The sequence below is a fragment of the Lissotriton vulgaris genome, chromosome 10, assembly GCF_964263255.1.
Source record: "Lissotriton vulgaris chromosome 10, aLisVul1.2, whole genome shotgun sequence".
Taxonomy (NCBI): Eukaryota; Metazoa; Chordata; class Amphibia; order Caudata; family Salamandridae; genus Lissotriton; species Lissotriton vulgaris.
This window is the reverse complement of record NC_141698.1, coordinates 814,609,516-814,634,985: the sequence shown is the minus strand read 5'-3', so window position 1 is coordinate 814,634,985 and position 25,470 is coordinate 814,609,516. Positions and strand designations below refer to the sequence as shown.

General features: G+C 43.1%; 1 protein-coding gene across 1 annotated transcript in view; it reads left to right on the top strand.

Annotated features, from left to right (window-relative positions):
- Nucleotides 1-25,470, top strand: part of ULK4 (unc-51 like kinase 4) — a 1,855,260-nt gene that overhangs the window by 286,939 nt on the left and 1,542,851 nt on the right. Inside the window, exons 12-14 of the mRNA XM_086941729.1 lie at nucleotides 140-245; nucleotides 5,616-5,720; nucleotides 10,199-10,259. Of these exons, the coding sequence (XP_086797855.1) occupies nucleotides 140-245; nucleotides 5,616-5,720; nucleotides 10,199-10,259 (272 nt within the window). The remainder of the gene's footprint in view (nucleotides 1-139; nucleotides 246-5,615; nucleotides 5,721-10,198; nucleotides 10,260-25,470) is intronic.

Genomic DNA, 25,470 nt, shown 5'->3' with positions numbered 1-25,470 from the left:
GCAAGAGTAGCTTTTGGATGATTACATAAGATTTAAAAGAATTGAATGTCTTTATAAATATTTTATATCTGCATAATGTAATTCTGAATTCTCCTCGTATTTAAACGTAAACAACATTTTGTGTATAAATTATTTGCAGCACACGACCTACCCCTAGAACTAGCCTGGCAGTGGGTTTGAAGAATCAACAAGTTCCTGTGACGCAGCAGTCAAACAAAAAGGCTTCATCCCTCCCCAAAGTGAGCGTAAGTTGTGCATCATTTGATTCCTAGTCTAAACAAAAAAAAAGAAGAATTAAAGACCAATTGTAGTAGTTAATTGATTCATTAGTTTTTGTTCTACAAATAAGGAACTTTACAACCTGTAAGCTAGCTCTGTGTATTAAGTGCCGTCTGGTAAGTAGGTCTGTAGACAACCTGAGGGTGAAAGATTTGATTCATGGTATAGCTAATTTGAACTATCATGCTTTTTAAGTTCGTAAATCAAGAACCAATAAGTTTGGGTTATATTAGTACCTTTAATTGATGCCAGTGTCAGTCAATTTAATGATGTGAACTTTATAAATAGTGATTTCTATTTTGATAAAATCTTTGCACGCCATCACCATTGCAACAGAGTTCAGAGATCTTTTCATAGTGTTGAGGCAAATAATTAAGTACTTTTCTTTATTCTGCAGTTGTATACTAATGTTTTACACACTGAAATGTCAAGTGCCTCACATGATGTTCCATTTCTGGACTTAGTAACAGATCATGGTTTACCTTTATCGCTTTGGAGGACTTTAAGTACCCAAACATTTATATTTTGTAAATGTATTTAATTGATAAGGCACCACTGGCTATTAGCCACAGTCCATCATCAGGCCACTGTCACTAGAGAGATATAGCAGATGAAAACAGTGCCTGTGGTCTTTATTCTTTTTATCAGGTTCCTGATTATCTGCGTAAGTGCAATCTAAAAATGGGGTGCACAACCCCAGAATCTCTAATGCCCCAGGAAGTCTGAGGTTGTCTAGCAGAACATACGTGGTAATTCTCATTCAAAAGCCAGGTTAGGATTTCAGTGAAGGAGCTGCTGTGTTCTGGTTTGTTGCAGGTGTTGGTAATGATGCTTTGGGATATCCTTGAACATGGCAATAGAATAATCTAGCTTTGAGTTAATCATTGTGAAAACCTGAATCTTCTGTCATTATTTTTTTTAGTCAAGTCCACAAATGGATAATAACCTTCCATAAGGTTTACAATGCTACAAGGAGCAGTGTGACAAATAGTTTTCAAAAGACTATTGTTTGACAGCAGATTAAGGGGCACATGCATCATTGCTTTTTGCGGTCGAAAAGGGGCAGATTCGCAAATGCATAAATTGCTATTTAAGTAATCGCTACATTTGCGATTAATTAAATTGCGATCGCATTCAGGGAATTGCAAATTACGATTCCCTAAATGCAATGCAACAAAAAAAATGCAATTTCGCTTTTAAGAAACGCAAATTACCATCAACTTAAAGTTGATGGTAATTTGCGAAAACGTTGATAAATGCACAAAAGTGAATTTTCTTAAAGTTCTATGTTGCACCCAAACATGCCCTGGGGGCAAGTATGTGTGCAACATGGTTTTTAATTGCACTTTCAGGGGTGCATCAGGGTGTCCTTTTGGCACCCTTGAAATTGCATGAGCAGTTTGCGAGTACCTACGGGGTACTCGCAAATTGCGCATGCAATTCCCATTGATTCCTTTGGGCTTCTAGGCCCATAGGAGTGAATGGGAAGCCATTCCTTAATTGTGACTTTCAATTTGCGAGTCTTAATTAAGGAATGTGTAGGAATCACACATTTTTTTGCAATTCTTACATGTATAGGCAATTGCGATTCCTTAATAGCGATTCCTTAATTATCGCAATTAAGGAATCGCAATTTCCTATACTGATACCTGTGCACCTAATTTTCAAGCTGTATATCCTCCCGTACAGTTAGTCCCTGTGGCTTTAATGACCTGCTTTCAGTGCTAAAAATTCTGAAACTTAGAGGACAGAGATAAACACCCATCCTCCCACCTAACGAACAACCTCCTAGCCTCCTTGGCAAAAATACCCCCAACAACACCCCAACCCCCCTCTGGACTAAGATTATAAACAGCTCCATGATGACTAGAGTGATGCCAGACTGTCTCAAACTCGGCCAAGTCATGTCACTGCTTAAAAAGCTGGGAGCGACCCAAACAACCTCAGTAACTACAGACCAGTTTCCTGTCTTCACTTCCTAGTCAAAACTCTAGAGAGATGTTATCTCACAACTAAACCAAAACATAGATAACAACAATCTCAAGGACCCTCATCCGTCAGGCCTCAGAAAAGGATGAAGCATGGAAACCGCTATCCTAAATATAGTAGATGACCTACACAAATTCCTGGACACAGACCAATGCTGTCAGACGAGAAACCTAAGAAGCTTGAACACCCTACTCCTCATCCCACCTAAAGTGCACAAACAAAAAACCCTGACTCGCTCCTTCTCGAGCAATGCCAGAAAAATCTGGAGCTCCATATAAATACATATCAGGACGAACCCTCCTTCTTAAGCTTCGAGAAACAGCTAAAGGATTTCCTCAACTGACATCTCATCTAGATGGAATTGAATCGCCCAAGATGGGCTCTACAACCCCAGCTCTCCCTGTTCTGATTATACTTGTTATCGTGATACGAGCATGTACTGATGTAAAGCACTCAGATCCCCCTGGGTCTAGCCAACGCTATATAAAAATCTTAAATAAAAAATAAATAGAGCTATAATGCAAAACAAATGACATATCCAAGTCCATTAGGACTCCATGAATCACTTGCTGTTGCACTAGAAACGAATGCAGTGATTTCAAGCGATGAAAGCGCGATCCATCTGTCATCTATTCTGACCTCTCAGACGTGCATGTTAAATGTAGTGTTAATGCCTGTATACATTTAACAAGATCAGGGCCTCGCCATCACCGACATGGTGCTCCACTGGCAGCAGGAAGTCTGCCAAGTCCCTGCGGGTCTCTTGTAACGCAAGGCCAGATTTCTTAAACACCTGCCATGCAAAAGTGAATTGCCCCACCAGTGGTTTTCTTAATGCCCAGCCAAATTAAGGGCAGGTGGTTCAACAGCCTGGGTAAGTGCTGCAGACCTTAATGTTTTCATACTGCCCGAATTCCATCAACAAAGCCAAGACCCACAACAATAATCTGACTCACTTCCCTTATGTTTGCTTACTTGTCATGAAGATTTGGGGAAAAGTTATCCAAAGTCATAAAATTAGGATGAAATTAATTATTTCTGATGTTTAGAAACGTTGGACGGCCTTAATGTCCACCAATGTGTCCTCTCACAGCCAGTGGGTTACCGGGGATTTGAGGATTGTACTTTGATTTATGTGGGGGGAGGATAGGATTCTAAGTTTCATAGATTGATACACATTGAGACGTCGGAGGTTAAGGTATTGGTGTCAAAATCTGCATCACTGTCACCTCACAATAGGCATGTGTAATAGGAGGGGGTGAACCCAATGTCCATATGGAGCAGATGGACAATGGGATGTTGGGGCCTGGTGACGAGAATTCCCTACTCCTCTATCTCCACACACCACCAAGACACTACCACTCCATGTCAAGTGCCGAACTTCAAGATTAGGATCTAGCCGCAGACCGCGCAAGTGTTTTTGAGTTTTTGTTTCATTGGTATAACAGCTGCTGTTGCTCTGCACTCCTAGGCCAATTTCAGGCCTCGAGGATCAAAGCAAAATAGCGTCCTGCCACGGGGCAAGAAAAACATCAAAACTAAAACAAATACAGTTGTATGATAACAACTGCTAGCAGCCATTTCCTGGCAATTTAACTCGTGCTTAAAGCAAGCGTCAGATGGGATGTCTGCCAAAAGCCTAAAATTTAACACCGTCAAAGCGGAGGTACTTGTCATTGACAACAATCCTTCCATCTAGAATTAAATACTCTAGTTGTTCTAATAGATAACAACCTTAAGATGGAAGCTCAAACCAGGAAATTAGCTGCCAGAACCCTCAGAAAAGCATTGGGATGGCTACTGTCTTCCACACTTAGAGTGGCAATTCAAGGTCTGATTCTGTCACATTCAGACTTTGGGTGTTCACTATGTCTTGGAAGCCCCCAATCAGTGCTAAAAAAATGTCAGAGTATCCAAAATGCAATAGCTCTGACTCTTCTGGGACTACCAAAATGTCACTCTCTCTCTACCTCACTAGCAGCATTACATTGGCTATCAGTATACAAAAGGATACAGTTCAAGGCGCAATGTATAGCACATCAGGCTTTGAACAAGAAGAGACCACAACTGTTTCAACATTTCATATGTTCCTACTCCCCCGGCAGATCATTGCTCTCTGCAAATCAAGGTTTGTTCATTGTCATCCAAATGGAGGACGGTCATTTTCGTATCTAGTCTCTAAACTATGGAACACCCTTCCATTAGCATTAAGGAAGCATTAAGGAAGAACAAAGTTCCGGAAACAACTTAAGACATTCCTGCTCTAACTTACTGTGTACAGCCTGACAATGCCTAGAGCGCTGGGAGGCCCATTGGGTAGCCACGTGCTATAAAAGTGTTGAGAATACAATAGAACTATTGAGCTTTCGGAAATTCCAATTGACCATTTAATTTCACATAACCAAAGCACTAATATCCTCATTAGTCCTTAATCAACTAGACCATTGTAATAGTAGTGTAGTAGTGCTTCCATTTTGCTCTTTCACACCACAGGCCAAGTTTCAAAAGTTTGATATCAGAACCCTTTACAATCGTCCCTGACACACTCCTGTCTCTCAGTAGCATCACTAAGACAGTGGATTTTCAGGATAAGATAGAGCTCTTTACGAGCTATTGATCCTGTTTTTTAAATCCACAAATGTCTTCTCCTCTAACAACCTCAATATCCGTGTAATAATTCCCTAATTACAATTTATGCTTTGCCAATATAAAGTCATACTTAGACTACTATATGCAATTTTGAGAGTTTGAACCTTTCACTTATAGGGTTTACTACAAGGGAACACTGTTCCAATTTAACTGTGCTTTACTTATCTACTCGTGCCGTTCAAAATGTTATTACTGCAATCTAGTTAACTAACTTTAGCCTACACTTAACCTGTATATGTATTTATGATAAATATGCATATTGTTTTGTCATTGTTTAACATCCATCGTTCATTTAACTCAGCAACTTTAGCTTAGTCACCCAACACTGCTAATGTTTTTTGTAGTGCAACACTGTTAGTTTGTACAGAAGTTCTAGTTGAAATGCTGTGCAGCTGAGAAATAAAAAAAAGTAAGTGGGTGTGCTAAGAGTCTTAATCTCTGTGGGGCATTGCTCTTATATTTATTAGACCTTTACAACTAGATGCAACTTATACAAATACAAACACATATAGCTAAGGACATTTCCATGTCTGAAGAATTTGAAATGAAAAGCATCAAATTGTGGTTTGTTCTAATGAGAGAAAAATTGCGCTTATATTTACTTTTGGTTCCTAGAAAACTTGGTTTATGTTAAAATAGGTTTAGTATTTGTGTGCATTCTAATTTAGATATTTTAAATTACATATACTTTATTTCAGGTGGAAAACATCCCCTATATTGAAAAAGACATGGAGTCTAAAATAAAGGAACTCATCTATGCAGACTCTGATCTTATCGTAACCCCTATTATTGACAACCCTAAGGTATAGTACCAACATCCAATAGTGTTAATAGAGTCACAAACTAATTTGCTTTTATACAGTGCCGCAGTTACTCATCATTTCATTCCAGAATTTCCTGATAACAATGCCCTCCATGATAAATTATTGAATGTTATGAAAGGGAATAGCTTATAATATATATGCAGTTGGAGTTGTTTATGAATACATTCTTAAAATATATTGTATGTCATGTTTTGAGGGATTTTCGTTTATTGTCATTCGAATAACAAGGCATCTGTGTAACTGCAGGGGGATTGTTTTATACTTTTGTCCCGCAGAGAGATAAAGGTAAACATTTGGCAGCCATGCCAGAGTCCCTTGTCTATCTTTCTAGCTCTATACCTTTTCTGGCTGTGTCTCTTGGACTGTATGGATCATACCTTTCATATCTAATTTTTTGTTACACTGCAGTCATACTCTCGGCTCTTCTACCCTGGTAAAATTATCCTACAAAATTTTATATCAGTGGATCCTTCTAAAGACTGGGAGTTCCTCGTACCTTTTCCTGTTCTTTGTTTTCTGGGAGATGTAACCTCCACAGGTTAACAAGTAGTTGAGTCGGACATCATGCATTTCTTTTGTACCCTTGTTTTGGGTTTCTCCTGGAGAGAGACTCCCAGCCAACCCCACGGCTTTGGGCAAAGGCCATGGCTGGACCATTCTGCATGCAAATCACAAAAGTGTAGGACTGCCCAGAACTGCCGACAGAACCGAACTGTTTGAACACACAAGGTCTGTCGGCAACTTGAGTATAAAGGTGAGTCAAAAACTTCCAAACAGTTTCTCAAGATTTTCTGACTCACCATAAGCTTAGGGTCTACTGCAGTGGAGGTTGGAGGAATTCCTAGAATTCCGCAGTTGGTGGTAACATCCATCCACTTGCTCTAACAGAGGCATTGGTAGGCACGCCGTGATCTAGACAGAAACACAATCTTTGGTCAGACAGACGGTTACAATGATAAACAGTAAGAAGGGGATTGGAAAAATCGTATTGGGACTAACGAGTGACGGATGTGAATTAGATTACAGGAGCTGCTCATAGTTCCCCAAAGATTCCCAACCACTGAGGCAATGGCCTAATGTACTTTTACCCCCAGACGCTTTCCATGTTAAAACCATGAGTACTGTCCCCTCTAGTACCAATAGGAATTACCCTCTGTGAATTATGTCTGTGGTTTTATTAGTTTCGTTATTAGTATTAAAGTACTTATCCTTTTATAGACTGAAGTACTGGCAGAACAGTGATTTGTTAACTTGTGTTTGATACTTATTGAATGCTGAGTCTCTAACCCTACACCACTTCCCTGAGTAAGCCTTGGACTTCTCAACTTTGCTACACTCAAGTGCTAGAGGTGTGTGCTTGATCAGTTTTGGATCCAATAGTAGGGTAATCTCCAGGACATCAGTAGTAAATAATGCTAATTCACCAACTTGAGCCCATTAACTCCTTGACTGACCTTGGACTCCTGAATTGTTCCCACACCAAGAAAGGATCTACGTTCGCCTCTGCAGAGTGAACATGTGCAGCACACATAGGGTTTAGCCCCCCCAGATGCACAGGACATCAGTCCGATTTGTTGGAGAGGTATTGCACCACCCTTTGCACACTGAAGGATTTTACACAGAACAGCTCATATGATGTATGGAAATAGACTGCATTTGGGAGAGGTGAATGCTTCCTTATACATCAGCAATTTAAGTTTTTTTGATAGAAAACTAGAGGCACAGTCACAGAGCTACCTTATAGGTTGCTGTGCTCCGGCCTCCAAATTCCTGCCTCCCAGTCATGCTCCAACGTGTATGATGAGCAGACTGGCTTAGCCCATTCATATACATAAAGGGTAACGGCATTGGGCCTAGAAAATATGGGCAATGGCTATGTGCTTTATGCTGGTTGATTGGCCCCTTTGCTGTCATAATAGTATGCATTTTCCGTTTTCTATGCTGTAGGTTAGTGTACGAGACTGACAGTTCTTGAGTAGTCTCGAAGCTGACCCATTTTTCTGTCAATGAGACTCATGTCTGTCTTTACTGCACTGTGGCCCATGACTTACATGGGTCTGAGTACCAAAGAAAGATCTAAACCAGGGGGCCAAAATCTGTTTTGCTTGCAAAAATTGGTCACATTTTCTAGGCCCAGTTCTGTCATCACACTGTGATTCTGGGGCCTTCGACAAAAAAGGGAGTGGTTCTTTGATGTTGAGGCAATGAGTACAGTCACTTTATAGGAAGGAATTTGAGCAGAGGAAATACTGGATCTGATCATTAACACAGGCTTACATTGTTTGAGCACAAGCAGTGTGGAAACCAGTATGGAACATAACGTCTGGGAAACAAATATGGGTTATAGTCTTTAATCTGTGGCTAGGAATCGAGGCTCACTCTATGCTATCAAGTTGATGAGAGAAAATCCTCCATCTTCCTGTGACCACCTATTTTAGTTTTTCTAAAATATTTCAAAACGATGCAGTAAGGAAGCTAATTAAGTGTGTTCATAATTAATTGTTTCCTTGTATCAATGGGTGTTCTGGCTCCTGGGCACAGAAGAAGGGCATGGTTTACCACAATTCTTTTCAGTGTGATGTTTTTTGAATGGGCCAATCAGAGCTTTAGCACCTGTTGTCTTGATAGGGAGGAGCACCCAGCAGTGAGGCTTGCAGTCCACTCCGGAAGGTGACTGGATACAGCAGTGATAGGCTAGAGTGGATTCCACTAGGTTGTTTGCGATGTCTCTAGATTCAGCGAGAGAACTCAGAAAGGAGCAGTAGCTGGAGGGTCTATGTCCTCCCCTGTTTTCAGCTGGCTCCTCGCAGCATTATGAAATCCTCAGAAGGCTAGTAGCATCGCATGAAGAAAATATAAATTTGAAGGCTGTTGCATGTGGATTAGCCTTCTTTGTGGCTTCGTCCCAACTACAGCATGGTTCTGTTGCTAATCCACAGAGCACAACAGAAATGTTGATTAACACAACCTCATGAAAAACCTTTTGTTTCCTGGTAGACTCTTGTTCATATGAAGTCTGTTTGGGTTGGGGGAAGACAAGGCATTGCAAAAGAGAATCCTGTGATTCCTTACAATCACTGTCCTGAGAAAACACCCTTGAGAGCCTTATTCTGCAAATCGGTGACTTGGCTTTAAGCCTGGAATCAGCCAATATCGATAGCTCCAAATTCAACAGACCTAGCATGCCAAAGGGCAAGAAATTATGCTTTCCTCACTGAAACCTCCAGATTGCATATATACGGTGAGAGTTTTCACTTCAGGTGATTTCTGGGATGACTGCTCTCCCTTCTTACATTCGCGCACTGTAGTCTAGTCAGGGTAATTTTAACATTGTAGTCAAAACAGAGATGACCACTTAGTATGGATAGTTCCTTTTGTGGCTAGAAATATTTGCTTTAACTTTTGTTTTGCAGTTTCTCTCTTTTGTTGTAAGTCTTACCTGAGCACATCTAGCCAAGCACATGTAACCTTTTAATCTTCATGCAACGCACTCTGTCTTCTCTTTTTATGCATCCTATTTTAGATGTGCGAACAATATCCTTAATCAACTCTGTCCCCAAGAGAGCGAACTCCAAGGTGATTCCTCTGACCCTTCTCATCATATTCGGTACAAAAGGGGGTGGTGATGGACGGAGCATCTGAACCAATCAAACACTCACACCCAGTCAAAAGATCTGGGTTTAATCCATCACTGTTCTTTAGCCCACTCTGCCACCCCAGTTCAGACATGGCTATATGCAAATCAGTCTGACCCTGTGCCTCATGGGAACAGTCCAGCCAGAACTGCCAAGCCATGCCTTCCCTGGACCGGAATCAAGCTTCCGAGGACCGGTTTCTGGCATTCCTGCCGTCTTCAGCCCGGCTTGCTTGAATCCAGTGGCAAAGTGAGCAAGGGACTCACGTCTGAGCATACCCTGCCACACTTATGGCGGCCAAAAGCAGTACAAAAGGGGGTGGTGATGGACGGAGCATCTGAATCAATCAAACACTCACACCCAGTCAAAAGATCTGGGTTTAATCCATCACCGTTCTTTAGCCCACTCTGCCACCCTCACTTTGCCACCTGCATCACCTGCTTATGAATATGCACAGGCTGGTCAATATATGGGCACCAGAGCCTATGCCTAAATTCTTACATGGTTTGTGGGCATTCAAGCAACCTAATTGTGTCACAAAAAAGGGAGCATTCCTAGAAAAGTGGAATTCCACATTTGTGAGGTCATGACGTTGTACTTTTTTATTTGGTGGGGCAAAATGCGGCGGTCTTCATGAAAATTGGCTCTATGGCATTAGTTTCTAATTTTTTGCTTCACACTGACCAGCGTATCAAGGAATCTATTGACATTGTTGTATGGGGGTCATTGTTGTTTGTGGGTCTAGTTTATTTATCTTGTCTCATCATATATTAAGGATGTTATGGTGGTAGCACACTGAACTGTATTGCTTTTTCATTTTAGATTATGAAGCAAGCCCCAATTAGATTTGATTCGAAAACCTTGGCTCTCTCAGCACATTCAGGTAAAAGAGTTTGATAGTTGTTTTAAAATGTTGTCTTTATTATAAACATGCTCCTAAACGCCTGATCCGAAAGAGTTCTGGAAAAATTAGGAAATGCTAGTAAGATACATAGAATTGCCCCAGAAAAGCTAGGGAGCATAAAACTTGCATGCTAGCCCTCCATGCTTACAACCCATAGTTTCAATGCCTGTGGCAGCAGTCCAGATGCTTTTGTTTCTCAGCACAGAGATGTTTGTGGTATTTTGTCTCACCCTACCATCGTTTATTGAAGCCATCAAGTATTGATAGCAGCTTCAAAGACTTTACATTTCAGAGAGCAGCCATTGCTTGCTGTCCCTCCGTATCTAGGAAGAGCCTAGCCTCTACAGAAAGCTCAGATATCATTGGATTATCCATCATGAAAAGCTGAAGAAGTTTCAAGGCCTTTTTGCATAAGACATGGGGCTAAAGACACTTCCTTAAATTGATGGGCAATGAAAGTGCAACAGCTTCTCAGTTGATTTTTATATTGCTAAGGGGGGTTGTTTTATTTGACTACAGCACCTATTGTCTTAAACATGCTTATAAAAAACAGTTGTTGAAGTTCAATGCAGCTTCTACACTAAGAAAATATCCAAGGGAAAAGTTGTCCTGTTAGAAAATATGTCTTCTCTGTTCTGCCAGAATGCATCCATCCTTCACCTCTTTCCTAGGTACTGAGCCCCAGTCTTCCCTATGATTGAAGTCAAGTTATGTTGATCTCACACAGGTAGGCTCTACTTCCTTCCCTGTGAGAACTCTCTGGACACTTCTTCAAGGACCGATCTTTGCTTCCAGCATCATAATTACAAGTAGTTCTTGGATTATTCAATTTAAGACTTGCATCTATCCCAGTTTAGCATTCTGAAGTGAATATTAGACGGCATGTTAGTGCTGCGCAAAACTTCTCAAGAAAACAAAAAATGATGGACCAAGAATTGGCAATGTTATTTTGCAGTTCTATTCTTCATACCACTTAAATAGGTACTTCTAGATACGTTTCAGTGGAAAGTTTTAACTTGTTTTTCTAAAATAGTGCCCCTTTTCAACATTCTAAAAATGGGAAGAGCACCACCACATACTAACCTCCTTCATCCTCCATCTCTTGAACACATTGATCTTTTTGACAGTTACCTACACCAATCGGAGCACTATTCAGGTTTACTCTGCCGTCATCCATCAAGTTTGACTATACAGTAAAAGTTGCTTACATCTGGCCTGTGGCATCCAGGAGTGTTGTTACTTACCAGCTACGAAATACAGTTCTTGTGAAAATGCTCCCATTGTTTAGGAGGTGAGAAAGTTTGACTGTTCTATTTAAAATGCGTTCTGGGTGTTGGAATTCTTGTTGAAGCAGAATTATTTGTTATATATTTATTTTTAATATTCTAAAGTGTGCTATTACCGAAAGACAACCTGGTGTAAAATATTGCATATACGAGATACATCCCGCAGCTCAAATCAAAGCTTCAAGAGCCAAGTCATTACTTCTTTTTTGAATTTAAAATAGTTTTAAAGTCATCTTAGCTCCTACGCTTAGGAGTTCCATGTAGTACCCATCTCAAAGGAGAAGGCCCATCCAACCTGTGGAAACTTTTTTATCTTTGTTAACTCTAACAAAATAGCCTCTGAAGAACGTAAAGTCCCCAGCGACACCTACCAGGAAAACAAAAGGAAGATAAAGAACGTAGATTTGTCAAGAAGAGCCTTAAAGCAGATGTAGATGCTACTAAAGAAGAACGTTTCTGTACTGGTTGGCCTTCAAACAACCAGAGATTGAAAAAGGGCATGGTACTTCAGGTAGGAGCTGGGTTGCGCATTCTGGACCAACTGTAAGTGAGAAATAGTGAAAAAATTATGTCCTAGATTTAGTGAGTTTGCATAATCAGTGTATGGGCCTACAGCTGCTTGGAGGATTAGGTAATGTGATCTCCATGAAAAACAGCAGAATTTTCCATAAAATCTTAATATGTAGGAAACAGAATGACAATTCACCAAATGTGATTTAATGGAGAGTTTGGCATCGAACACCACACTTAGGAGTTTCATGGCTCTGGTGGGAGGGGGCAACGACCCAAAGTATCTGGCCACCAAACCGATGATCATATTGAAGTTTGAAAACCCAGGACCGTAACCTGTTTTATCTGAATTGAGTTTCAGGCAATTTATTGACATCCAGTCTGTGACAGTCTTAAGACCCTAATATAAGTTGATGTATTCCACATTATTACTGCCAACCAGCTTAAGAATCAGATAAAACAACTCGATAAGGCCAGCATGGAGGGGCCAAGTATAGATTAAATAATGTAGGAGTCAGTTAAGGACAAGGAGAATTGCTGAAAACTCAAACGAGGCATACAAACTGTCTTACTATAACCCGTTTAAAAGCAGAGTATCAGGGTGTGGCCAACCAGACAAAGATGGTGGACACACTCTTCTGAGCTCCCAGCCATCCCACTCCGGCCCAATCATAATACTCTGGGCTGTCACGCCCAGAGTGTATAAACCCAAACCAGCACTTCCTGAAACTGCAAGGAAGCTCAGATGTGAACCGGCCCCCTCCGCCGGTACGCCGCACCCTTGAGCGGCATCAGACACACCCAAGGGCTCCAGCCCATATATTGGAGGGTGGGGGCCCTCTCGTGCTCATCCTGCCCGCGCAACTTCGGAGCTCATATAATAGTGGGCCCCAGGGAAATACAGGTGAGTCTTTGCGGCACCCCCAATGGGGAACTCTTGATTGCAGGCACGCCTGGCCAAGGCAGGGAGGCTTCAGAGGGGATCCTCCGGCCCACAACATCCTCAATTAGCCTCAGCCACATCCAAGGTCTTCGACCCATACTTTGGAAGGTAGGCCATCCTGTTCATCTTTTTTTTTAAGTTCAGAAAAATTTTATTGAAAGAATATGACATAAGCTTACAAAGTAAGACAAAGAAAATAACAAGCAAAAGTATACATCAAGATAATGAAAGGTATTAATATAAGCTACAAAAAGAAACATCAAAAATTGAGAATAAATATAAGCAAAATTGGCAACTGGTATGATATAAGGTAATAAAAGATATACTAAATATACATTGTAATTACAACATCCTGTTCATCTTAAACACGTGGCACATGAGCCGCTACCACTGCAGGCCTTAGGGAATAGTAGTGAGGCTGTGCAGCACACCTGAGGGAGGACCCTTCTTGATGAACATGCCCAGCCATGCTGGAGCCTCTGGTGGGACACTCTTGCAGCCTCGTCCCCAACCTGACTCCTCCCCACACTGGAACTCACTACTGGGGCCGCCTAGACCATCTCATCAGGGTCACAAGGCCCACCAGGTTTTGGAAATGCTTTCCACACAATGAATTATGCACAGTTTTGCTTTCTGTGGCCCTGAAGAACATGCTTTATCAGCGGCCGCAAGGGGTGATCGCAATCACTGCACTGACCCAACCCTGGGGGACTAATGGTGACACTCAGGGAATGCCCACTCCGCCCAGTTCCCCACATTTCCCGGTCTGGATGCTGATAACGGGACCTCACGCTGCTCTATTGCTTCTGACTTGACAGTTTCGCCTTGAAGCAAAGACTTTGACACCCCTGCAGAGAGCCACTGCAGGCCGCCTTTCATTTTGGAGCCCACCTGGCCCTTACGTATGCCGCTTTGACATCTCCTGCCTACTCGTGCTCCCCTCCATCTTCTCCCAGATTCTTCTGACAGGGGTGCAAGCGAGTTTGGCTGGGGTGCTGTGCTCCTGACATCCTGCACGCAGTTGATTTTGCCGCACACAACTACATCTTGCCACGCTGTTACCATATTGAGCGTGCCATTGTGACAGGGATTTTTCACCACCCATGTTTCTCTTTCCATCCATCCTTCCTTGATTTACCATGGGCTGCAACTAATCTTCTGCTTCTCACTCCCAGGCTAAAATTGGCCTCTACACGTCTCCCACTATGGCTCCTCTGGGACCCCACGGCTCCATCGTATCGATCTAGACCACCCTTAAACTCCAATAGCACTGACGCCATCCTTTAGGCTATTCAAGCCCCTCGCTCCATGCTAGACACTAAGATTAATGGGGGGGGCATTGTGGAGGTCTCCTTTCCTTGACAGAACCTCAGGTGAGTGGCAGACAGAGTCCCGGAGATGGAGGGCCGAGTATCGGGGCTGGAGGACACCGTCAAGGAGCTTAAATCCACAGTCCATCACCTCTTCACAATGTCTGCAGAGTTGGAGAACTGGGTGGAGGACGCCGAAGGCCGGGCCTGAAGCTGCAACCTATGCTATATGGGATTCCCCGAGGGATCTGAAGGACAACCTCCTGAACACTTCCACTCTGACTATTTGCTTTGTAATGGAGAGGGCGGCCTGCTCTCGGGGCTCCACCTCACCCCTTGAAAGCCTAATTCCTGAATTACCGGCATCGGGACACAATTTTTCGTGAGGCCAGCTCGGCGAACGACCTCCATTTTCAAAGCACCCGAGTGACGATATTCCTGGATTACACATGTGCGGGATAGCAATGGCACAGGACATATAAGACCGTCAAGCAATGGCTCCGCTCTATGGGGATCCTGTAGATGCTCCTCTTCCCCACGTGCCTCAAGGTACTCCATGACTCCAAATCCTGTTTTTTCTACTTTCCTGACGTGGCCCTCTCATGGGATACCGAAAAGTTGCTCTGGAAATGAACCGTCCTGCCCCCGTGGAGCTCCTCTGACGCAGAAGGGAAGAGCTCTGTCCTCCCCACGAGGAAACACCTGAGATCAACACGCTGTGACCTTTAACACACCCAAGGTCACTTTTCCATGCACCCTGAAAGAGACAATGGTATATCCATTGCTATACCCCCTAACTCCACAGTTCCACTTCACCCTCCTCATCCATCCAACAGGGGACGTTTGATCTGCCCCTGTGGCTATACCCAACCATACCAACATGACTCCCGCCAGCACTACTATATCCTTTTCCCAGCAACGGATTGATTGAGACAGATTGGGTCTCAGTGCGCTCCACTTTGTTTTGTTTTCCTTTTAGTTACTAGTTGTTGTTTTTTTTTATTTCAAATTTTTTTATTATTATTAAAAGTTGTACAGATATAATACAGAATCCAGTGACGATCGAGAACTAGTAGATCTCCTACTCACAGCTGCTGTTAAAACAATCCTAGCGAACTGAAAATGTACTAGTAAAGCAACCTTTAAGAGATGGATAAACTGGGTGACCTTCCTGAGAGGCGCGGCCAACATCACAGCAAAACATAAAACCAACCACACAGCTAGAAATGCGATGTGGAGCGCCTTAGATGCACATTTAGGATCGCACAAACCCCCCTAGAGGGACAGTATGGCCAAACACCGAAAGGACTAACCAGCCAAGGTCAGAAATAACAACACCCCTCCCTCCTTTTTTTCTCTTCTTCTCTTCAGTCTTCTTTCCTTCACTCTAGGGGCCTACAGATAAGTCGTATATCAACAGCAACAACAATACCAAACGCTGTATGTTCACCACAATATACCTGCACCTCGTCTGTATGTGCCCCTGCAGTAGATGCTTCTGGGGTTGAAAGTGTGAGATGGAGGGAGTTTTGAGATTTTCTCAAAGTTTAATGGGATTACATTTACTTATTGTATTGTTGTTTATTTCAGTCATCGTTGCACTCCAAGCACTGTTATTCTTGCTTACTCCCCTTTCATATATCCCCCATGACATACACAGCTCCCCACCCTCTCCTGGAATGTAAAAAAGGGCTCATTCACAAAATTAAATGCAGGACTGTATTTCAATGCCTCAGATGCCACTTCCCAGCATTACTTCTTCAAGAAAATTACCTCCTTGGTAACCACTACCGTGTGCTGCAGCGGGGTGGTGGGGGCAGGGGATTGGGGGCTACACCTGAGTCTACCATGCTGGGTGCACAGCCAGCTTCTGAGGCACTGCCATTCGCGTTCAAAAGCAGCTCCTACTACTTGTAACATGCTCACACTGTGACGCCCTTGGACGATTTATTGTGATGGAAGAGGACATGGAGGGTCTTCACTAGATGATTGCTTCTATTTATGTCCCCCCCCCCACATTGGTGTCCTCTACATTACAGACCCTACCCCACAAACCCTCCCTGGTCCCAACCTTCTGGGAGGCAACTTAAACTCTGTGATGGACACGCGCTCGACTCGAGCAACCCTTTCACTTGGCATACATACAATCCAGCCACCTTGGCCACCTTATGGGCGCTCTCTGACTCCTGGCGCCTACTCCATCCCTAGAGCAAGGAAAATACTTTTTACTCTCACTCCCATAAGTTGCACACTAGGCTGGATTATCTCTTTCTGCCGTCCACTGACACTGTACGACTGATTGAAGCTCGTATCCTTCCATGTGTGCTGACAGACCATGCTCCTATCGTTTTTACCCTCAGACATCAACAACTCAGTCACTGGCACCTTAGCACATGGTGGCTTACTGACTCAGATTTTGCAGATTTCCTACAGACACACATCTCAGACTACTTAAACGTTAACACACCATTTGTCACCTCCGCCACCATAGTCTTTGAAGCCTTGAAGGTGACCCTTTGTGGCCATATAATCTCCTACCAATCAGTCACCTGCTCCCGTAGGCTCAAGGAGGTCTTGAGTTGGACCTATGCTCAGCCGACGAAGCCTGCACTGCTAACCCCACTGCCCATCTGAAACAAGTGGCAGATTTAAAGTGGCTTACACTCAACCAGAAATAACTGGACACTGCGACCTCTGCTTACCTTGCTTAACAGGCATGGTTTTATGAAGTTGAGTAAAAGGCTGGGAAACTCCTGCATTGGCTGGAGAGCTGGAACCTGGCACTCTGTCTGATCCCTTCCATTGTCACAGAGATCGGTCGAGAGGTAGCTCAATAGCGCAGGAGTTCATCCATTATTACACCCGCCTCTATGCTGATCGCCCAATTTAGGAGGCTGAATGCCTTCATTCCATTGTGAAGGATCTCATTCTTCCCAGACTAGCTGACAATGACAGGCAAGTAATGGACGACCATATTACGGCGGCTGAATTTGCGACGGCCTTTGGGGTACGCCATAGTGGGAAAGCACCAGGCCCCAATGGCTTTTCATTAGAAGTGTATAAAAAGAGCACCTCACGGCTATCTACTCCTTTACTTACAATGTACGAGGAGGCGCTGAGGGTGGGCTAACTCCATTACGATCTTATTGGGGCCAATATATCTGTAATCCAAACCCCTGTGATTTTGGGTCTTACAGGCCTATCTCCATTTTCAATATGTAAACTAAGATCCTGGCCAAAGGCCTTGGGAACCGAGGATCGTTAAATCCCTTGTGCTCCAAGACCAGATTGGCTTTGTGCTAGGTTGTGGCACTCAACACCATATTTGTAGGGTACTTAATGCAATTTACCTCTCCAAGTGCACGATGGATTGTCGAGCCCTTGCCTCGATTGATTTTGAGAAGGCCTTCGACTCGGTTCGATGGTGATATTTATTTTGCCTTTTGGAGCAGATGAACTTTGGTCTCATCTTTTGCAGCTGGGTGCGAACGCTGTACTCGAACCCCTGGGCGACAGTTTGGCTCTATGAAGTAACCTCCCCTACCATTCCCATTGGTCTGGGAACGCGTCCGAGCTGCCCATCTCACCCCTTTTAGTTGCACTCACCATCAAACCCTTAGCAGAATAGATCCGGCAGGATGCACAACTATGCGGTTTTTGATGGCCTGATGGGTGTAAAGACAGAGTCTAACTCTATGCTGATGACTTGCTTGTTTATGTGAGCAACCCTGAGACCTCTTTCCCTATCTCTTACATACGCTACAGGTTTATTCTGATGCTTCAGGCATCATAGTGAACTGGTCCAAATCTACTTCTATCCCCCTCTGGGGCCCCCACGACAACATGCAGGCTATAACCCCGTTTCAGTGGTCCATGGAACATTTCTGCTACACGGAGATGCATAGCGCCTTCTCACAGCAAGAAGCATGAGACCAAAACATAACGCCTGTTGTTACTACAGCCTTGAGGGGCATAGCCAATGGTCATCATTCCCCATTAACATGGCCGGCAGGGGGTGCATTATTCAAAATTATCTCATTGCCGAGATTCCTGTACACCCTGCAGAACTACCCTCCCCATTCCCTCTTATTTCTTTCACACTCTACCAGTCGAAGTGACACGGTTCATTTGGGCTGGGGGCCTGCAGCATATCTCCTGCCATAAATGTATGCTACACCCCTACAAGGGCGGTTTGGGGTTCTCTGATCTTCACTTCTATTATTGGGCTGCCTCCTTCTCCCTATCACGAGTGGTTCTTTGCTGACCACCGTGATCCCGCCATTGTGGCGTAACTCATGGAATTGGAACTCTGCGTTTACTTTAATGTACTCTATGTCCACGCTATTTCATTGACTCTCCCCCAGCTTCGCTTCTTTCCTGGCACCAATCTCTGAGGTGGATTGGATGGCATGGGGCCCTGACGGCAGTGACTCCACTTTGGGCCAGACCCTAGCTACCCTACTCTGCCACTCTGGAGGGCGTCAAGGCATGGGACTCTATTGTTATAACGACGCTGGGGGAAGTATGGCAGGGCGCAGCCATGTGTGTGTTTCAACACCTCGTCACCACCTTCACAATGCATAAGTCACAATTGTATTGCTTCCTGCTGTCACAACATGCCCTTGATGCCTCCCTATATCCCTTAAAGTCCCTTTCCCAATTTAATCCCATAGAGGCACTTTTGCATGATTCACACCTTGTTTAGAAGGGCGTGTCCCGCCCTTATGGCTCATTGGTGAATAACGCTCCGGATCCCATGACTGCCCTAAGGAAGCGCTGCGAGGGAGACCTGGGCCCTTTGGACAACAATGACTGGGTTGAGGCAAAATGTTCCCCCTACATCCCTTGCGATATTGATGAGGCTCCGACTCAGCCATCTAAAATATCTACACTGCCTATATTACAGCCCCTTGTGGTTACATGGCATGGGGGGTAGGACATCACTGCAGTGTTGGCAGTGCCAACATCAATAGGTTCTTTAGTCCATATTATTTGGGACTTCTCTAATATCCAAACATACTGGTCACGCACTTGCACTACCTTTTTTCACGTCATACACAGAACAGTTCCATTCGATCTGAAACTGATTCTCTCAGGCCTGCTGGACACGGGGAGTGGGGAGGGGAGCTGCAGCTCCCGGTTGCTGGTGGGAGTGGGCTTCATTATTGTGAAAAGATGCATTGTTAATCCATGGCTATCGCAACATGCTCTGCCCTTTCTAGAATGGACAAGGGAGATGGACTTTGCCGCTATGGCAGAGTAATACGTTTATAATCCAGGGGTTACCAGGAGAAATGTTATAGGATATGGGGAGACTGGATGTCTTACTCTGAATCTCTTCTCCTCATGGGTTGTTCTTTTTGGTGTATACTTTTCCCCGTCTGACTATTTGGGTATCGCAAGACTGGTCTCAATGCAGCTCTATTGTTATTGTATGTTAAATTCATTTTCCTGGTTTTTATGTTTTCAAAAACCAATAAACCGATTTATAAAAATAAAAAAAAAGCAGAGGATCAATGACAGAGCACTTACCACTAAGTCCAGCGTCACCTCGGCTTTACTCCAGTGTTGCATGACACAAGGTGTCAGAGGCTGCCAGTAGGTCCCAGAGAGCCAGAGCTGCCACGTGTTCTTTGTTTAGAGTTAAACAAGGTACATTTTTCAGTGTTACTTGCACCTCCTCCGTTCCATGCTGTTCCCCAAACAATGCTTGTGCAGTTGAGCAGTAAATGAAATCCAGAAAATCAGCTGGCATTCACCTCTTCATCAGCACCTTTGGAGCAGAAAGGCATCAAAGAAAAGGGATGTTAGTTCCTTTAAACAGTTGTCTAGAGAGGGCTTCTTCAAAAGTGCATGGATTTATTCCAGTCAGAGAGGGAAGGCACCTGCATCGAATGAAGAGTTTGTCAAGTTGCGCACAGCACCAGTGCAACACTGACTGCTGTCAATTCCAAGATTCTCTTGGGCAGGACAAGGATTGTTTGAGAGCCGATTTAGGGGATTTCATTGTTTAAAAGTGTTCTCTGCAGTTAGCAGTCGGAATTATGATAAACTCTGTAGAGGGTCCGAAGCCTTAGTGCCCGCACTAGAAGTCACAATGGACTGTGATGAAAAGGACAGATAAGTGAAAAGAATCTCATCTCCCAAATATACATATTAATTATTCTCTGAGTTTTGCAATATTGGACATTTAAACATGGGATTAAAAAGCTTGCAATTCAAGGGACTTCCCCCTTAGCCCTGATATCGGTGCTATCCTATGGCCTTTTCAATGAAGGATGTGCTATTGATCTATTACTCCCGTCTATTAAGCACCTGACTCATACCATCTTTAATTTGGGGAGAAGTTCAAGTGTCATTCAAATGTCCTTAACACTTTTTGCAGTTATTCTTTAAGTCTTTTTCTATTACCTTTATGATGTTGGCTTTTGATCTACGAGGAGTTACTGGAAGTTTACTCCTTTCTTCTATTAGAAAAGGTTACAGCTGTCTAATTTTCCCACCATAGGTTCATTTGTTGTTTGTATCATATGAGGTATGGACACATCTGTAAAATATTGCATACTGCCAGGACATACATATCAATGGACCTTGTTGCTAAATCAACAGCTTTGACCTTACTTTGAGTCTTACTCGGGAACTACATGTTTGAAAGTGATCCCAGATATTTTAATGCTTGTGAGCTGCAACTACCTGCCTTAACGCATAAACATCTGTCCATTCCTCTCAGCCATTTTGTAGGTGGGCCTATGTCAGACCTCCAATATTGTGCTATCTTTCTTAGCTATTAGATATCCTATCCACACAAAGCGCCCCCCTCTACCCTTCATCCAACCTATTCTTATAGAGGATAAGCTTGGAAAATAAATCTATGGGGATGTTCAGTCATTGTTGGATTATTAATGTTCCTATATCATATTATTCAACATTCCCACATCATATGGATAAAAGATGTCTTTGGTTTACTGGCATCTATTACAATTAAGGTAGGTTCCTTGTCCTCCTTAAAAAATCTGATTGGGCTATAGTAAATGAAGATTATAAAGTTTGATCAGTCACAGTCCAGTATAGATGGCGTGTAGCCTAGGGGCGATCACTGTCTCTCCCTACTCTGCTACATTTAGTGGACCCACATTGACCTCCCATTAGACTGTCAAGACTTGAAAAAGATCTGGGTTATTGCACACTAACGTTTGATTCCTTTTTGCGATGATACATCATCCCAGAAGTCTTATGAATATCCTGATCTCTAGTGGGCCATATTCCGAGTTTTATAAGATTCTAAAGACTATTCTGGCAGTGTATTTACAAGCCCCCCCACTTCATGTTGGAGTTGTAAATGTTTATACAACTTGATTTTTTTTTTTTCTTGCAAGGTAGCCAATCCCTTCTTCCTATTTTCCTTTTAATCATTTTGAATTCTATCATTTGAGTAAGGTGATGTAACAATGTCCAGTGCCATAATGGTGTTTCTTGTGTGAGTTGCTGTAAGAAGTTGGGGTATTAGTTGAGGGGGTCGAGCACCCACCTCAAGTAATAACCACAGCCCTTGTCATGGTGAAGCTTTAAAGTCACTGAATTAACCAGAGCTCACTCCCCTGGTACTATTGCACAGAGCAGACAGGCTTAACTTAGAAGCAATATGTAAATAATGTATGCAATACCAAATAATTAATTAAGTCAGAACACAACATAATTAAAAAAAACTAATTTAGAAACATAGAGTATGTTTTAACAAATAAAATTACACCAAAATGGCAAAGATTCAAGGAAAGAAACCAGAGTTATATATTTTTAGAATTTAAAATGAAAATAGCACAAAAAAGCGATTAGCCCCAATTGTGGCTATCTGATTGTGCTTGATCGGTACATAAGCACAAGTAAGGCACACTGCATTGGAGTGTGGAGCAGATAAAGGAACCAGGATGACCCAGTCAGAGTTTTATTTCTGGACTTAGCCTCTGGATCAGAAGTCAAAAATCCTAGGCAAAGCAGAAGGGTGTGGCTGAAGGTGCTCCATATTGTCAGATTGCTGCTGGCCTAGGCATTGATGAAGTTGTTGACTTTTGATGGGAAAGGAAGGTTCTTAGCCAGCAGGATACTTTTCCCCCCTTCACCTGGTGAAGATTTCTACCTTCGGACATAGTCACTTTTTGGGAGCTCAGATTCTTCCAGTGGAGCAAGGCTGCAGGCTGTAGCCAAAGAGGGCTTGTGAGGCTTGATGCCTTCTCCGCGAGGTCCTGCTGAATCTGATTTGTTGCTGCAGAACACCTCAGAGCTGGGGAAACCTGAATCTTTGTCCAAGCGGCAACTCACCTTCATTGGTTTAGCTTGGCAGGTTGGTCCCGGGCCTTTGAAGGTTCTTGAAGCTAAAATGTTTCTAGGTCCTTGGTTTCAGGAGATGATAGAAGAACACTTTAGCACCAACCAAGATTCCAAGACCTTGGGGACAGCACTCGTGGGTCAAAACTCATGCCAGCAGCAGGGTCCAGGGCAGGTCCAGTTGGAACTGGTCTGCTGGGCACATGCAGAAAAGGCCTCTTGCTGCTTGTTGAGTCCCTGCAGATTAAACAGGAGGTCAACCTTAGGACCCTTGGAGTCGCTGGATATGAAAGGAAGGGCAGACCCTGTCTTCTAGGCTATTAGGTTACAGACCAATCATTTGCTCTTCCACAAGTAAAGATAGTATTCTGTGAAGGGGCCTGAGAATGCCACTTTTATGGCGGGTACCAGAATGTGGGTGATGGTATACATGGCCTCTCTGTAACGAATGGGGTAAAAAGTATCCAGGGGCAACCATACCACTTTTGAAGTACTTCCCGTGTGTCCTACTGCAAAAAATCTTAGTGTCCCTATCTGTCTAAATCCATGATGGTGAACCCCTTATCCCTTTTTCAGAGCTTATGTGCCCACCCATGAGGTTGTGGCCAGGGAAATGAGCAACACCTCGTCTGTGGTCACTCTAAGCCAGTTCTTGGGGCATTTTCTTTCCTACTGAGATTGGAGCCTAACTGACTAAAAGGCCATCCCAGGTGTCAGCTAACATTTCCCTGTGACAGGAGAGGCCTCTTGGAAGTTAATTATGTACCTGGTCAAAGCCCAGATAGTCCTCCTGCAAGAGGAACAGACCCCCACCCAACGCCTTTGACCCAGCTCTCGTAGCATGTTCACACTTCACCAAGGGAGCTATTCAGATGTGAAGTGATAGTTTGGCTCATTCAAAGGAGCATTCATGGACTTTAGGCAGGGAAAAAGTAATGTTCTAGATGTTCCTTTCCCCAAAATATTTATCACAAATCAAAATTCCCCAGTGAATTGGTTCTGTAAGAAATATTTTAAATTCCAAGAGTAAAATTCATACTTCTTCCTAGCCAGAAATAAAAATATTACATGTAATATTGTATTCCAGTGCTTATCTATGGAGCAGCTACCCTACTAAAGTGAAAATAGCTTTTAGGACCTATTCACTGTAAGTACATGATTAACATTAAACTTTTGCATGTCCTACTTTTAGGTACCATGCACCCTGGCTTATGGGCAGTAAGACCTACTTAGGGGCGACTTATTAATATTAAAAAGGTAGGTTTAGGTCTGTCAAAAGGGATTATTTTCACTGTTCGAATTTGCAGTTTTAACCTACTCAGTCAGGCTACACACAGTAGGTCTGCAGTTATGTCTAAACTGCTGCTGTAGTGGATGGCACAATTGGTGCTGTAGTCCACTTGTGATATTCAACTTACAGGCTTGGGTACCCTCTTGTACCATAACCTAGGGATATATAAGTAAGTTAAATATGCCTATTAGTGGTATATCAATTTCATCATGCTGACAGGGGGTTTGCAAGCACGTTACCACCAGTTAGCTAGGGTAAAGTGCACAGAGTTCTACAACTAGCAAAAAGAGTCAAGGCAAAGATTTGGGGTTACACCATGCAAAAGATAGAATTTCTAACATGGTCCCCCCAGCAGAAGGCGGGGGCCTATCCAACATCATGGGAGGTCTCGTCTCTAAGCCTGAAAAACCTGGAAAGACAATCATCACTGGCGTGGTCATTTCTAGGGCGATTTTCCACCGTAAAGTCCATACCCTGTAGGGAAATAGACCAACTCAACAGTTTGTGATTCTCACCCCACATGTGCATCAGCCATCTGAGGGGGCATATGGTCTGTTTAAAATTGGAAATGAGTCCCAAACAGGTATGGTATCGGTTTCTGCAGAGCCCATACATCTGCAAATGCTTCCCTATAAATTGCACTTCACCTTTGTTTCCTGGTTAGTACCCACATGTCAATGAAGGCTACAGGTTGGTCCAGGTTTTTATCACTTACCTGTTACAAAAACAGCCCAATACCATGTTTGAAGCATCTGTCTGCACAAGGAATGCCTTACTAATGCCAGGTATCTTTAAGTACTGGTGCTGAACACTCAGATCAGATACTTTGGCTTTTTTACTGTTTCTTAGGCGGATGATACACAGATTATATGCTCGATCTCAGGTGATCCCACCGAGGTTGACAAACATTTTAGTAAGTGTACGCAAGAAATGGTAGACTGGATGGGAGACAATTGTCTCAAACTAAACTCTGAGAAGACAAAGGTCATTTGTTTTGGAAAAGAAACCACTTTTTGGAATCTTTCATGGTGGCGGCAAGAGCTTGGCCCTCTTCCACTTCGATTCACCAAAGTCAGAAATCTGGGGGTGATTTTTATAGAAATTTCACGTTCTCAGAGCAGATAAATCAAATTAAGTCATCCTGTTTTTACCTTTTAAGAACACTGAAAAAGATTCTCCTGTTAACCCCACTTGATTAAAAGAAAACAGTAATCACTGAATTATTTCTCTCCAGGATTGACTTCTGTAATGCCTTTTATATGGGCATACAAAAATGGCAGATGAATACATTGCAAATAATTCAAAATGTGGCAGCCCACCTTCTCATGAACATCCCAAAATTTACATCAGTCTACTAAACTGAGGTGCTACATTGTATTCCAGTCAGAAAAAGAGTAGCCTTTAAAGAGCTCTGTTGTCACACAAAGCCCTTTACGATTCTGACCCATGCTATTTGAGAAACAAATTCTGCTGGTAAATCTCCAGAAGATCCCTTCATTCTGCTTCCTCTAAATCAATGGTAATGCCA